The 13,293-nt window shown below is 39.2% G+C and overlaps 1 protein-coding gene across 1 annotated transcript in view; it reads right to left on the reverse strand.

Annotated features, from left to right (window-relative positions):
- Window positions 1-13,293, reverse strand: part of TMC1 (transmembrane channel like 1) — a 163,112-nt gene that overhangs the window by 73,575 nt on the left and 76,244 nt on the right. Inside the window, exons 5-7 of the mRNA XM_055122337.1 lie at window positions 13,147-13,237; window positions 11,091-11,172; window positions 4,594-4,700 (exon numbers count right to left, since the gene is read on the reverse strand). Coding sequence (XP_054978312.1) covers window positions 4,594-4,700; window positions 11,091-11,172; window positions 13,147-13,237 — 280 coding nt within the window. The remainder of the gene's footprint in view (window positions 1-4,593; window positions 4,701-11,090; window positions 11,173-13,146; window positions 13,238-13,293) is intronic.

Below are 13,293 nucleotides of genomic sequence, written 5' to 3' on the forward strand. Positions count from 1 at the left end.
ATTCTTACATAAGAAGAGAAAACCTCATCAATAACCTACCTTATAAATTTGTATTGAGGTTCAGTAAGTAAAAGAAGAAATTTGCACTATTAAAATTCCTTGCACTATTAAGAGTTATTCACTGGTGGGGGATCTGAGTCTTCTGAGCATCACTGGGGAGGCTCAATAAAATAAAGTAAAATTTTAAAATGCATTACATTTTAAATTATTGGTACTATTATTATTATGCTAGTGAGAGGGCTGGATACAAATGGACAATAATGCTCAATAATAATGTTAAACAATCAACCCATTTCCAGAATTTCTGAAAAAACACTGAGTCTGGGAGATAGGCATTGCTGAACAGAGCAAATTACTTGTATCATTTGTCATCCCATTGATCTTAGATTTGCTCAAGCAGGCACCATAACCTCTCCATTCGTCCCTGTTGTGTGCTAGTATAGCCCAATGGTATCTGCTCGTTCCAGGAACAGAAAGAGCCTCAAACAGTTTGTTCAGGGTTTTGCCGAAGAAGTCTGACCATCTCATTGGTGGGTGGCCATGCCGTCTTATGACATCCCGTGAAATCCAGTCAGTAACAGCTCTAGTCTGCCGGTTGTTTCTGAATCACATTACATGACTGGCCCATCTGATTTTTGATGTCTTGGCAAACAAGACAGTATCCCTGAGTCTTAATCCTCTACGGAGGTCAGAACTCCAGATTTCTTCTCTCACTTGAGTGAAATGTGATACTCCTAGCATAGCTCTTTTGATTCCTCTTTGGGATACTTGAATAGAGTTCACATCCTGTTTTCATAGGGCCCAGGTCTCTGAGGCATATGTTAGTGCGGGAAGAACGGTAGACTTGAAAAGATATGCCCAGAGCTGGAGGTTCTTTGTCCTCTTAAGCACTTCTTCAACGCTCTTGCAAGCATTCTGCACTTCTCCTGTGCTGTTCTGGCATGAAGCCATTCCTCATGTTGAGTTCTTGACCAAGGTACACATGGCTGCTGCATTCGGAGATGTTTGTTCCATTGAGAGCAAATGAAATGTCAAGGACAAGTTCGTTTTTCAGGAGCATTGTTTTGGTGAGATTCAGCGAAATCCGACCTTTCCACACTTGAGGTCGAAATCGGCCAGCATTTGTACTGCTTGGCTAATGTTTGGTGTTATTAGAACAATATCAAAAGCGAAGCAGAGATAGTGTAGTTGCCGACCGTCTATCTTCACTGTCATTCCTTCCCATTCTAGTCGTCACATGATGTTCTTGAGGGTGGCACTGAAGAGTTTCAGTGAAATGGTATCAACCCTGCCAAACCTTTCTCTTTACGTCAATGTTCACTTCCTTGTAAAATGGTGAGATCCTGGTGGTAAATCAGTAATACAGCTTGCAGCTCGCAGAGGATCTTGATGTACTGAGTTTGAGCACCCTGTTTGGCTAGGGTTTCTATGAGCACTTCAGTCTCAACAGAATCAAAGGACTACTTTAAATTGATGAACATTAGACAGAGTGGCATCTTGAATTCTCGCAAAACTTCAATGAGCTTGGTCACTGTGTGGATGTTGTCGATCGTGCTGAATCCTTTTTGGAATCCGGCTTGCTCGCATGGTTGTCTTTCATCTAGTGTTCTGCCTGTTCTGTTCAGGATGACTTGAGTGAACAACTTGTAGAGGACGGACAACAGGCAGATTGAGTAATAGTTGCCTATGTCGTGGATGTCTCCCTTCTTGTACAAGGGAACAGTCCTACTGGTTTTTCATTGGGACGGAACCTTGCATATGGACAGATAGCATGTGAAGAGCCGAGACAGTGTATTGATGAGTACTGGCAGCAGATTCTTCAGGTGTGGTGGTGGCTGGGTAGTGGAGGTCAGTGGAAAACCAGCAGGAACGTACAAGAAGGGAGACATCCACGACATCCACATCATATTCAATCGAAGGTTTTGCCTAACCAATGTCGCTGTTTTCCCAAAATTTCAAATGGGATCGGACCACCGTCTCCTTCGTTCAAAATTCCACTTCACAGATTGGGGAGAAGGAACTGAAAAGTTTAAGTTTAAGAAGAAAACTCAGAATGACCACCAACAGGGAGCTCTTTGGCACTATTGTGGCAGTGTGGGAAGATGCCATCCTTAACAACATCGACAAAGAATATGATCGTCTGGTTCAGCACCTCCATGACTGTGTGAAGAATGCCGAGAGTGGGAAAGTCACAGACAGACTCCTGTCTTTGGAAACTCTTGAGCTCATTTGTCAACATGGTTTGGTGTGAGCCTCAGGCAACCACAAGCTAATGTCTGAGCTCGCAAAGCTGTCCAGAGAAGTGATAAAGGAAGACCTCAAAGAGAGAAGAGCAGCAGTGTTGGCCAATGTGGCAGAAGCCAGGAAAAGTATTTTCAACACTTGCCTGTCCTTCAGTAACTACAAGACCAAGATGACTGCCCTCCGATGTCCTGATGGATATATCACATCTTCCAGAAAGGCAACGGAGAGGATTATTCACGACTTCTACTCAGATCTCTTCAACAGCCACGTCCACCTGCCCCAAACCAAATTCTGCAGGATGGATATGTTATTCCCAACGTCCTCCCTTCCAAAATCTGACAAGCCATTTTGTCAGTAAAGACGCGTACAGCACCCAATTCAGAAAGGTCAGACCCGAACACCTGAAGAATCTGCTGCCAGTACTCATCAATACACTGGCTCGGCTCTCCACATGCTACCTGTCTGTATGCAAGTTTCTGTCCCAGTGGAAAACCAGCAGGAACGTTCTGTTGTAAAAGAAGGGAGATATTCACGACATAGGCAATTATTGCCCAATCTGCATGTTGTCTGTCGTCTACAAGTTGTTCACTCATGTCATCCTGAATAGAATAGGCAGAACACTAGATGAGGGACAACAATGGGAGCAAGCCAGGTTCCAAAAAGGATTCAGCATGATCGACCATATCCACACAGTGACTAAACTCATTGAAGTTTCACGAGAGTTCAAGATGCCGCTCTGTCTAACGTTCATAGACTTAAAAAGGCCTTAAAGTCTTTACATAATTAAGTCAATTCTGTTGAGACTGAAGTGCTCATCGAAGCCCTAGCCAAACAGGGTGTTCAAATTCAGTACAATAAGATCCTCCTCGAGCTGTATTACAGATTCAGCACCAGGATCTCATCATTCTACAAGGAAATGATCATTGATGTAGAGAGAGGGGTTCGGCAGGGTGATACCATTTCACTGAAACTCTTCAGTGCCACCCTTGAGAACATCTGGACAACTGGAATGGGAAGAAATGGGAGTGAAGATAGATGGTCGGCAACTACACCACCTCCGCTTCGCTGATAACATCGTTCTCATAACGCCAAATATTAGCCAAGCGGCACAAATGCTGGCCAATTTCAACCGAGAGTGTGGAAAGGTAGGACTGCAGCTGAATCTCAACAAGACAATGCTCATGAAAAATGAACTAGCCCCTGATGCGCCATTTGCTCTTAATGGAACAAACATCTCCGAATGCAGCAGCTATGTGTACCTGGGTCAAGAACTCAACATGAGGAATGACTTGGCGCCAGAACTGTGCAGGAGGAAGAGAGCAGCGTGGAATGCCTTCAAGAGGGTTGAAAAAGTGATTAAGAGGACAAAGAACCTCCAGCTCTGGGCATATCTTTTCAAGTCCACCATTCTTCCCACAATAACATATGCCTCAGAGACCTGGGCCCTACGAAAACAGAACAAGAATGCTATTCAAGTATCCCAAAGAGGAATTGAAAGTTCCTTTGAAATTGAAAGGAATTGAAAGAATTGAAATGCTAGGAGTATCACATTTCACTCAAGTGAGAGAAGAAATCTGGAGTTCCGACCTCCATCGATGATCAAGACTCAGGGATGCTGTCTTGTTTGCCAAGACATCAAAAATCAGATGGGCCGGTCATGTAATGTGATTCAGAGATGACCAGTGGACTAGAGCAGTTACCGACTGGATTCCACGGGACATCAAAAGACCACGTGGCCATTCACCAATGAGATGGTCAGACTTCTTCGTCAAAACCCTGAATGAATGATTTGAGGCTCTTCCTTTTCCTAGAGTGAGCAGATATCATTGGGCTACACTAGCACGTGACAGGGACAAATGGAGATGTTACTAGCGTCCGCTCGAGCAAATTGAAGATCAACGGGAAGTGATACAAGACAAGTGAAGTGATATAAATATATACATACATTCAGAAGACTTGTGCATGCTTTGGAGGAAAGATTAGGATATTTGGCCCATAAGCACTATTTTAGATATTTACCTGCTCACAAATACTGTAGAACTCAGACTGGATGTCTTTCATTTATTTATTCCAATCTCAAGGAAATGGTGCTGTTCTGGCTGGAACAATAGTGCAGCAGGTAGGGTGCTTTCCTTGTATGTGACTAACCTCTGAGTTTGATCCTGGCATCCCATATGGTGCCGAAGAATTGTCAGGAGTTGGCAGTGAGGGCAGAGCCAGTAGTAAATCCTGACTGCACTGGGTGTGGCCCCAACTATTCTCCCCAAAATTTATAGGTGCTTTTCTAGGGGAGTGATAACATGAGCTATTTGTTTTAGTATATTTGTAAACTGGGAGTCAGAGTCTTACCTCTGGCAACATGATGAGACTGAATGTCAGGATAAAGAGAACCATGTTTACTCCATACATCCATCTCAAGAAGAGGAAGTATGAGGCCACTGATGAACCAAACTGACCTATTATAAAGAAAATTAAAAGGATAAAGATGAGGTCAAAACAGACCAAAACAAAAGTTATGTTTTGAACCTTCCAAACAAAATATTTTTATAATGAATTAATTCTCTTCCAATATAGTTTTGCACAATCTTCATTTTCCATGCACAAAGAAAAGATGTTAAGCAAGATTCCTGTGCTCTCTTTTAAAGAAATGAAATTGTGTGCAGGAATTATGATGCATTCTTAGAGTCCATGAGTCCATCCAAGGGAAAGCTGCCTTTGTTTTTTTTTTTATTGATTCACCATGAAATATAGTTACAAAGCTTTCATGTTTGGGTTTCGGTCATACAATGATCAATCACCCATCCCTTCATCAGTGCACATTTTCCACCACAAAAATTCCCAGTACTCCCCCTGCCCCCATTCCAGCTCTTCCTCTGCCTGTGTGGCAGACAATTTCCACAATACTCTCTCTCCTCTCTCTCTACTATGATTACATTCAATATTTCGACACCGGTCCCACCACCACTCAAAACTGCTGAAAAGGCAATGATAGACAATTTGTTTTGTATTGCTTCTTATGGTTTGCATATAATGTCACATGGCAGCAAGAGCGGCTGTGCACTCTACGAGTTCTAAAATTTTAATAATCAGGGTCTGGAGAGATCTCTGCAGAGAGCTGCTCAGTTCCAAGGTTTGTGTGTCTGTCTCTGGATCATGGCCGTGTAGGAGCTTGGTAAGTAGCCAAGGGGGCTACAAAACTGCTCCACAAAAGGGGGCAGTTTGTGGGCATCATCTCAGAGTCCCATCATGGTGGGGGGTGGTGGGGAGGAGAAGGGGAAATCTGCCTTTGATTAGCGGTCAGCATAGATATCTATCTGAAGGGTCTATTTTATTTGTTGAGCTAAATAAGCGAACACTTGTAAAGTGGTCCTGACATTGCCTGCTTGGTAGTTAGCTATCTGTATAGTTACTGGATTTCTTTCTCCCTCTTTTTCAAGCAAACAAAGCCCTTCTCAAGAAAGTTTATCACACCATTACCGACAATTATCTTATAGAACAACCTGTGTTTTCTTCTCATTTTACAAGTATGGTGTAGAAACTGAAATTCATTCGTTCACTTTACACACCATTATTAACTACTTCTAGAAATAAGCCAGGAAAGATTTTCTGTCCTAAAAGAAATTACATGCAGTAACAAATGGAAACAATATTATGAAAATATTTTAATATTAAAGAGATATATGTGTTGCTATGTATAAACTGTGTTGTATATTAATGGGTTGCATATGTTAAATATGTTATCTACATATATTTTCTAGGTAGAAAACATGCATAATTCCTCATAGTTTTTACACCATATTTGATATATACCTCAACATATACATAACTGTGTTAATCCGCAGATAGGTACTAAAGGAATGAGAGGAGCTGCTTTAGACAGGTTCACTGAAGTATGTTAGGGAAGTTGATATTTCAGTAGATAACTGAAGCTGGTCAAAGACACTGCAGCACTGGAGCTGGGGAAGAGGAACTTTAGTTTGAAGTAAAACCTAGAATACCCAAAAGAAGGCAAGACAATTGAGCATCAAGGCCTGTGTGGACAAAGTTGAGACTGCAGTAATATTCGACGATGAAGAGAAAGACCAAGAAACACTGTGTTGGTCCTGTGAAGTAAGACAAGATCCTTAAAACACCACTTTTAAAAAAAAACATTTAGTGGAAACAGACAAGAATGTTGTACCCACTCACACCTTCCCCAGAGAAAAATGATTTGTTCAGTTCTCATTGACTAAAAAAAAATTCACAAAAGAACCTTAAGTCATAGAATGGAAGAGGGAAAAAAAACCCAGATTTTGAAATATCAGTATGAGATTTTATAAATGTTCAAAAGACAAGATTAATTTACTAAGATGTTATATCAGCTTTCTCTCTTTTCCCAGCCGTTATTCTCATTTCCTGATCTTCATTTTCAGTTGCTCAAGAAGAAAATATGAATAACATCAGTCCCTTGTACTGCTTCATAAAACACCCCAGTACTTTGTGGGGGCCCTCTGGCTTTGAGACAATCTAAGTAGAAAAAAGATTATTCCAGAAACATGAAGGTTTGTGTGGAGACAATTGCATCATCTGCTTCCTAAGAGTCCAGCCTCACATTAGTGTCATCACCTTTTTTTGGAACTTAGTCTATTCTTTAGGTGCTGTTTAATTCCCATAACACAGTCACAGTTTCTAAGTGGAAACTTAGAAAATTAATATCTAAGTGGACATTTTGAAAGAAATCAATTCATTTGAAGTCTGAATATTTGTTTTTCTTTGCAATCAGAAAAAGGATTGATACTCATTTCATTTTGTGGAGAACTGTAGAGATCTGTAAGCATTCTAAAATCACGAGGTTTTAATAAATATTCCTCCATTACCTGCCCTCTGGTATTAAAAATGGATGCCCCAGTCCATTTGCAGAAGTGAAAAAGTGAAGGCTCCTTTCCTAGATATCTAATCATCCACTTGGCTCTCGGTGTTTAGATCATTGCATAGCTGTTATCTATGTGCTCTGGTAACCACTACCTAGGATTGCCTCAGCAGTTTCTCTCATCATATTTTATTGAAGAAAGAGGACTTAGAGCTTAAAATTATTATAGTGGTTTCAACTGCAGATAACCTGTGCCTCTGGGTATTGGAGGCAAATGTCTCCTTGGAAACACATGTAAACCTTTTGGTATAGATTTCCAGCACAAGATCCTTGCTCTTCCTTACCTTGTTCTTAATATCCTCCCTCCCTTCTGTACTAATTTTTTATAATACTTTCCTTCCAATAAGCACCATGCCCATTCCTTGCTATATGACCCCTGGAAAATAAGTGTCTTAATTAATTAAGTCACTGTCATTGTCATCCCATTGCTCATCAATTTGTTCTAGCGGGCACCAGTAGCGTCTCTCATTGAGAAACTTATTGTTACTGTTTTTGGCATATCAAATACACCATGGTAGCTTGCCAGGCACTGCTGTGCAGGCGGGATACTCTCGGTAGCTTGCTAGGCTCTCTGAGAGGGACAGAGGAATCAAACCTGGGTGAGCCGAGTGCAAGGCAAACGCCCTACTCGCTGTGCTATCGCTCCAGTTCATACCATAAACAATTTGATAAACCACATTGCCTAAAATTTTCAAAAATGCATAGAGGTCTATATACCACAAATAGGGCATTTACTTTCATAAAATAAATATACACTTTATAGCACTGTAGTACTATCTTCCCATTGTTCATCGATTTGCTCAAGCGGGCACCAGTAACGTTTCCATTGTGAGACTTGTTTTTACTGTTTTGGGCATATAGAATACGTCATAGGTAGTTTGCCAGGCTTTGCCGTGAAGGTGGAATACTCTCAGTAGCTTGCCGGGCTCTCCCAGAGGGACAGAGGGTATCGAACCCAGGTAAGCCACGTGCAAGGCAAACGCCCTACCCACTGTGCTATCACTCCAGTCCATACACTTTATAAACAGTGCAAATGTTTAACCTTTTTATACTAAATTGCAATGAAGGTTAATTGTGCAGATTTCTCAGTAGAATTATATATCTAATTTATCTGTTTCAATTATCTGTTTCAATTATTAATTTCTTAAAAGTATAAGGTAAAAAACTTCACGTACTTACAAATACAGTGAAAACTGATTGTAACTTATAAGCCATAGAATGTTGGTTTGGAAAGGACCTTACATATAACTAGCTAAATCCCAAATTTCTTGTAAAATCTTAAATGTGCAAACCTCCAATAATAGATCCAGTGAATCTCAGAAGAACAAAATAACCTCAGAAAAACAGAGGCAAAAGAACCTCAGAAAAACAGCCTAGAAAACTGTGTGACCTCTTCCCACTTCTATTCACTTTAGCTTCAACTTTTCATTGCAAATATATTATTTTCTTTTTGACAGGCTATTCCCTGAGAATACTTCTACTACAGCGACTGATAAAGTTCTTAGACCGAGAGATAGTACAGTGGATGGTCACAGCATTTGCCTTATGCGTGGCCAATCCTGGTTAGATCTTCAGCATCCCATATGGTCTCCCGAGCACTGTAAGGAGTAACCCCTGAACATTGCCCTTGTGGCCCTCAAACAAGCAAACAAACAAACAAAAGGACAAAATCATAGAAATAAGTGAAATATTGAGAAAAACAACTCACACTTGCAAAATTGTCCAGCCTGACTCTTCCAAATTTTCTAGGGGAAGTCAGGAAGAAGTAACTCAAAGTAATCTATTTTTCCTACTATGGCACACATGAGGGGGTGCATGTCATATGCATATCTCATTAATTTTTTTAAAATTTTGGGTCATACCGAGCAGTGCTTCAGGAGTATTGCTCAGGAATCACTCCTGGTGGGCTCAGGGTACCATATGTGGTGGCAGAGATCAAATTCATGCTGGCAAAGCATGCAAAGCTTGTCATGCAAAGCAAGCATCCCATGGCTGTACCCATGGCTCTGGTCCCCACATTTTTATTTATAATTACTGGAAATAAAATAATTCTCTTCATTCCTATCTTACTCAATATAGGTTATTATCACTGTATTACTGTCATCCTGTTGCTCATAGATTTGTTGGAGCGGGCACCAGTAATGTCTCCATTGTGAGACTTGTTGTTACTGTTCTTGGCATGTCGAATATGCCACAGGTAGCTTGCCAGGCTCTGCCGTGTGGGCGAGATACTCTCAGCAGCTTGTCAGGCTCTCCGAGAGGGACAGAGAAATCGAACCCGGGTAGGCCGCATACAAGGCAAATGCCCTACCCACTGTACTATTGCTCCAGCCCTTATAGAAGAAATAAATTTGACATCAGTATTGACATAGTCTAGAGTTTAGTCTATGGTCCTTTGATAATTTGCTATTATAACTGTAGCTAATTACAAATATCTTGGGATATTTTTAATTGATCAAAACTAGTCCTATCACTTAATAAGTGAGTAGAATCAAGCTCAGGGACTAAGTAGTTGTTTCTTACTTAAACAAATCAGCTGTGGCAAACAGGAACCAAAGTTAGAGATCTTTTCACACAACCCTTTAAGAATGTTAATACTCTTAATGACCCTGCATTCTTAATACTTCTTAAGGTTTGATTTTTTAGCTATGCAGTTAAAACCTAAGAATTTCATGATGTCTGTTCTATACATTTGATTGCACTCAGTATAATTTAATAACATAAAATATATTCTTTCTAGCAATCTAGCAATGAATACAACTAAATTTCTGCTTTCATTTCCAGTGGGAGAAATAAACATAAAATAAAATGAAGTTGTACTATTAAAAGTTAAAACAAATAGAAAATACAGTTGCAGTGATATTGTTAACAGTATGATTACTAGTGATAATGATAGAAAAATTAAGTCAGAAGAAAAACTAAGAAAGAGGTGGTATAGGAGTGTGCAGAATGGAATACAATTAATGAGCTGATGCATTCTATTTAACTCATTGTCATCTGATAATGGAAGACAAAGGACTGAGGGACAGTCACTCCTAAAACATGCCCAATCATGCCAATGAAATTTCCATCCGTTATTTTATCTCCCCGTGAAGCCTCCATTTTAATTACACAATGCCACATCTAACCAGCAGGAAAAGCTGCCCTATTCTGGAGGCACAGAGGAGATCCAATCCTAGTTAAAATTCTTAGAAAACAAAATATGACAAGATTGTAACCCAAAATGTTGAAGTTTCTTATTATAGACTTTCATGTTTAATTATTTACTACATTTCTACAATATTTCATAATTTTATTGACTTTGTTGTAAGCCCAGAGAACTATGTGAAGCAGGCTATGGGTTCAGTATATTATACTGTCTTCTCTGTGAATTTTGTTCTAAATTAAGACACAATGGGATTTTCATTAGAGCAAGTTCCTGGATACTAATTGCTAATTCTACTTCAGAGGTTTAAGGCTTAGTTTCCAAAAATTTATACATATATGTATATATATATATACATATATATATATATTAGCCTCTAAAATAGTTTCACTTTTTTAACATTTATTTATTTAAATCATTTTTTGAATACTCAGTAAAAGCATATCATTTTAATGCCATATTCAGTGGCAAAAGACATTGCCATGTCATCCTAATAAAACAACTCACTGTGAGTTACATGAATTTCTTTGTATCAGAGGGAAAACAAAATCAAAACATGAGAGTGTTTTCGTCTAATATGGGACAACAAAGGGCAGGCTCCAGTGCTGAAGGGGATAAGTGCTAGTAAAACTTCAGAATGAGCAAAGAGGGTGTAAAAAACATTCCTGTTTATTTGTTTTCTGCTTGAAATCTTTGCAATAGTACAGAAACTGAGAAAGGCATCTAAGAAGTTTATGAAACGTTTATCTAGGACATCTTTTCCTGATCTAACAGGATCTGATGAGCACTTACTTTCAATTGCCTTGATTTTATTTTCCCATGGTACACAAGCAGCTTTGAAGTTCTCAAAATCACGAAGAAATTTTGCCCATTTCTGAAAGGAAAGCCGAATATGACAATTAAACCTAACCACTTATCATGACGTTCATCCCCCTTGGGCCCAAATACATTAAGACAATGACTTTTCTAGAGTCACCTATTGCCTTTTGTAAAGTCAACTTGACTGAAAGTTTTAGATCTCCTTCACTCAAAAAAAAAAAAAAAACACTAAGTTTTTATTGCTTTGTTTTATTTTTAGTTTGGGGGGCTATATCCAACTGTGTTCAGGTCTCCTGTTTCTGAGCTCACAGGTGATTTTTGGCAGGCTTTGAGATTTTATGGGGCCTGGGGATTAACCCTTGGTCAGCTGTATGCAAAGCAAGTGCCCTAGCCGCCATACTAACTCTCCAACCTCAGGTGGCCCTCTTCTACAAAAATATGTGGAGAAAAGCCTATTTATTTTTCCAGGCAAAAAGAAATCATGAATTGAGTTAGGACTAAAAAGGCGATTCTCAAGTTGTATATATTTAATTAAGTATTCATTGTGTAAAGGAATTAATAAAATATGGCTAAGATCTAGATTTCGCTTGAAGGATTCCTGGGTCTAGCAGAGTAAGCTATCTATGGCAGAACTATGATGAGAGACACTTTTCAGTCTGGTAGGGACAGAACAGACAGCTAAAAGGAACTGGCCTAGTATCATTGGAAAGGGAAGAAGAAAAAGTATAAGTCTATTTTTATGAAATACATTCCTTCTATATTATTTAATAGTGTTGGGCTAGCTATGGTCAAGAGGACTGTTCAGAAGAATGGTAAATTATAATGTACTCATAAAACCTCGGGGCTTTTTTTTGCAATACATTTAGCATGAAGTAGAAATAATACATACTTTATTTGCCCTGAGAATTAAATATAACTTTAGAGAAGAATTCAATATTGTGCTTGACACATTGTAAATGACAAATAAATATTAGTTCCTATTTTGACCTTTTCCAAATATCTTCATATATATAATTATTTCTATCCAGCTTATAATTGATGTTTCTGGTAGAGACAGTCATATGACTCTGTAACATCACTATTTTGAGAAAAAAATCTTGATCTGTAACCCCTAAACTGTCAGGGAATGAAAATGAAAGGCACACAATGTTTTACATCTGGAAGTGATAAAATCATACAAAGCAAGTCTTTGCCATATATCACTATTTTTAACTTGCCTTGTCATTTTCATATCTCATTTAACTTTTATTTTTAACAATATATCAATGTAATTTTCATAGTATTTTTCTGAGGGAGGTAGAATACATTGTGTTCAGGACTTAACACCCTACCCCACCTTCATCCTTCTCACAACTACCACAATTTTGCTTTTCACTAGAAATGAAAAAAAAAAAAAAAAGGCTAAGCCAAACCCACCTTTGAGCAGCATTTCTTCAAGAAATGGCTAGGAAGGATCCTAATAAACTAGACTAATCCAGATTGTGCCAAGAAAGACTCAGTGATGACCCTTTAGTGACATTTTCTCATTTTAAAACTAAAAATCTTACCTAGAGGTAGAGATTAAACAAGGAAGTGAAACACGTGACACATTTACACAAATGCCTCTACCTCCTGCCCCTCTATGTTTACATAACAGGCCCTTCCCACCTCTCCCTGTAAAGACCCTGCCTTTGTTCAGAGGACCAGCCAGCACACATTGTCCTGTGCTGTCCCCCTAGATCACAAGCCTACAAACAATAAATCGCAGCCTAAATCTCTCCCTTGGCCTCTTCCCAATTCCTAGTCATGCTGAGAGCTGAAGAACCGTGGGGTCTGAAACATATGGAGCCTTTAGGGCAAATTTTTATTGTGTCTTCCTCTGCCCCAGTTTTAATGCCAACCTATGTGCATTTGTGCTTTATATATATAGAGTATAATATTTGTTTCACTTTCTGAAGGGGAAAAAAGACCAGTTTTCACCAACTTGGGAACAAAGTGGCATCTGATGAGAGTATACAGTATACACCACACCAATGATAAAAATACTGACCTTAGCCATCATCATCTTAAATGCAAACCACCGTTTTCCTTTTCCTTTACCAAGAGCTCCTTCATTTTCACTCACAAACTTTTTAGCTTCTCTAAAAAAAAGAAAGAAAAATAAAGGGTAAGTGGGTTAGAGGGGATTTTTAATAGA

This window comes from Sorex araneus, chromosome 1 (assembly GCF_027595985.1).
Source record: "Sorex araneus isolate mSorAra2 chromosome 1, mSorAra2.pri, whole genome shotgun sequence".
Taxonomy (NCBI): Eukaryota; Metazoa; Chordata; class Mammalia; order Eulipotyphla; family Soricidae; genus Sorex; species Sorex araneus.